This window comes from Puntigrus tetrazona, chromosome 16, assembly GCF_018831695.1.
Source record: "Puntigrus tetrazona isolate hp1 chromosome 16, ASM1883169v1, whole genome shotgun sequence".
NCBI lineage: Eukaryota > Metazoa > Chordata > Actinopteri > Cypriniformes > Cyprinidae > Puntigrus > Puntigrus tetrazona.
In genome coordinates this window covers 18,675,167-18,677,553 of record NC_056714.1, presented here as the reverse complement: position 1 = coordinate 18,677,553, position 2,387 = coordinate 18,675,167, and the positions used below count along the sequence as shown (strand labels likewise).

At 41.6% G+C, this 2,387-nt stretch overlaps 1 protein-coding gene across 1 annotated transcript in view; it reads right to left on the bottom strand.

The window, feature by feature from the left end:
- Positions 1–1,994, bottom strand: part of LOC122360853 (trichohyalin-like) — a gene marked incomplete at its 5' end in the record, with an annotated part of 4,534 nt that extends 2,540 nt beyond the window's left edge. The window contains one exon of the mRNA XM_043261701.1: positions 1–1,994. This exon is cut by the window's left edge and continues 677 nt beyond it. Within this exon, the coding sequence (XP_043117636.1) occupies positions 1–1,994 (1,994 nt within the window).
- Between the last annotated feature and the right edge of the window lie 393 nt (positions 1,995–2,387).

Here is a 2,387-nt window from a genome sequence, read left to right as displayed (position 1 = left end):
AGTTTTTGTCTCATTTCAGTTTCAGCCAGCTTTCTTTGTTCACATTCTTCTTGTTTCTTTCTCTCATACTCCAGTCTCTCCTTTTCTTCCATCTCAAACCTCTTTGTCTCCTTTTGTTCTTGGAGCTCTTTCTCCATCTTTTCTTTCTCTTCTTGGGCATTCCTCTCATCTAATTTTTCCTCTTTTTCCTTTTCATTACACTTCAGTTTTATACCTGTCCGCCTGGTTCCTCTTCTTGTGGTTTTTTCTTCTTCACTCTCTTCCTCATCCTCAGACAACACTTTCCCCCTCTTTCTTTTCCCTTCCTGCCCTTTTCTAGGTTTACCTTGAACTTTACTAGATGCAGCTGTCTCCTTCTTCACCTCTGCCTTGTCTTTTCTCTGTCTTCTGCTGCTTCTGCCACTAGGGCCTTCTTGGGCGTTCTCCTGTGGAATGCTGTCCTCTTTTATCAGCCTTCCTCTGCGAGATCTCCTGGATTTCACTCCACTGTTCTGATCTTCATCCTTTTCAATCACTTCTTCAGGTACTGGTTGGGTTTCTGTCTGATGAACAGCAGCCTCAGCAGCTGGTGTTACCTTGTCTTTCTTTGGTGTACCCCTGCATGATCTTGGGCTTGTAATCTTGTTGCTGACGTCTTTTTCCTGTCCTTTCTCGAGCATAGGCTGTGTTTCATCTATGCTGACACGGGAGCTTGAGGGTACTAGGAGATTTGTTGATTTGTCTTCATCTATCTCTCTGGTGCTAACTGCATTAATCAGATCTTCATATGGTGCCTCTTCTGCACACATAGGTTGTGTTTCAGCTACAGAGACAAATGCTTTCAGGTCTGTTTCAGCAAGTTCTGGAGATTTGAATTCATGTGCTTGTTGTCTCCCAGAGCTGGTCTCACTTTTCAGATCGTCAATTTGTTCTTCCTCATACATTGGTTGTGTTTCTGCTACAGTGTGAATGACAAAAGCCTCAGCAGGTTGTTGGCCTTCCTTCTGTTTTTTCGATCTACACCTGCGTGATTTTGTGATGGACATCTTGCTGCTGGGATTTTGTTCCTCATAGTCTTCACCAACAGATTGTGCATCAGGGATGGCACGATTAGAGGTAGAGGCCTTTTCAATATGATGTACAGGCTCACCTTCGATTTGTCTTGTGCTGACCTCACTGTTTAAATTATCCTCTGGTGCTTCATCTACCTTAAACATTGGCTGTGTTTCTGCTATAGCGATAAAAGAACTGGAGGGTTTTTCTATATGACTACTACTGACCACTTTGTCTTGATCTGGTGCACTGTCATCATCACACATCCATTGCGTTTCAGCTATAGTGAGATGGGAGCTAAAGTTGTTTTCAGTAAGATGTGCGGAATCATATTTCTCAGCCTGTTGTCTTGTACTTGGTTCCTGAAAGCCATCCCCACTCAGATTTGCATCTGTTGCCTCTACTTGCTCACACATGGGCTGAGTTTCAGCAATTATAAAAGAGGAGCTGGTGCTTTTACTGGTACTGTCTTTAGCTGGTACTGTCCCTCCACCACGGCTTCTCCTACCTCGTTTCATGTTCTCCTCCTCAGCCTCTTCTGTTTCTTCAACAGTGTCTGTCATGAGCTGGGTGGGCTCATTCTGATAAACCTCTTTGTCTTGTCCCTCCCAGACAAGTTGTGTTTGCGCTGTGAAGAGAGAAAAAGGCTGCGTCTGCTCCTCCTTCCGTTTTGGGGTGCTGGATATGATCACAGTGTCTGCTGTGGAAAGGTGAGAGTCATTTTGTGTCTCTTTATCTTCCTCCTCCTCATTATCTGGCTTTGCTACTGGGATGAGCTGAGTTTCAGCAGATGAGAGGTTGGAGTAGGGTTGGGTATGGTTCAGAGGCTCCTGCTCTTCCTCCATGTCTGTCTCGGTTCCATATGCCTGTGTAGCCTCAAAATCAAGATGGGTTGGTTTGAGCCTAGCACTGGTTCCAGCAGTTCCTAAAGCATATAACGCAATACATGTAACAATACCATACAAGGAATTTTATGGGTTCAACATAAATTAAGCTGAACTGGCACAATATTAATCTTAATATTAAAATTTAAGTCATTTGACTCAAAAAGCTTTTTTTAAACCGTAACTGTGGAAGTTAACAAGGCAAATATGTGTGGGATGTAATAGCATATATTTGAAGAATATAATTCTAAGGTAGTTTTTTTTTTTTTTGGTTACAGTTTGTGTTGTTACATTTTAAATCATAAGACTAAAGTTGTAAAATTGGACATGTCAAAGCACTAAACAATTTTTTTTTTCATACTAAAATTAACATCATACATGTTTACATCTTGTAGCTAATTTTGCTGTTCACATATGGGCCCTATTTATTTCCAATGTAAATGCCTCACTGTAACCAATTATTATTATTAT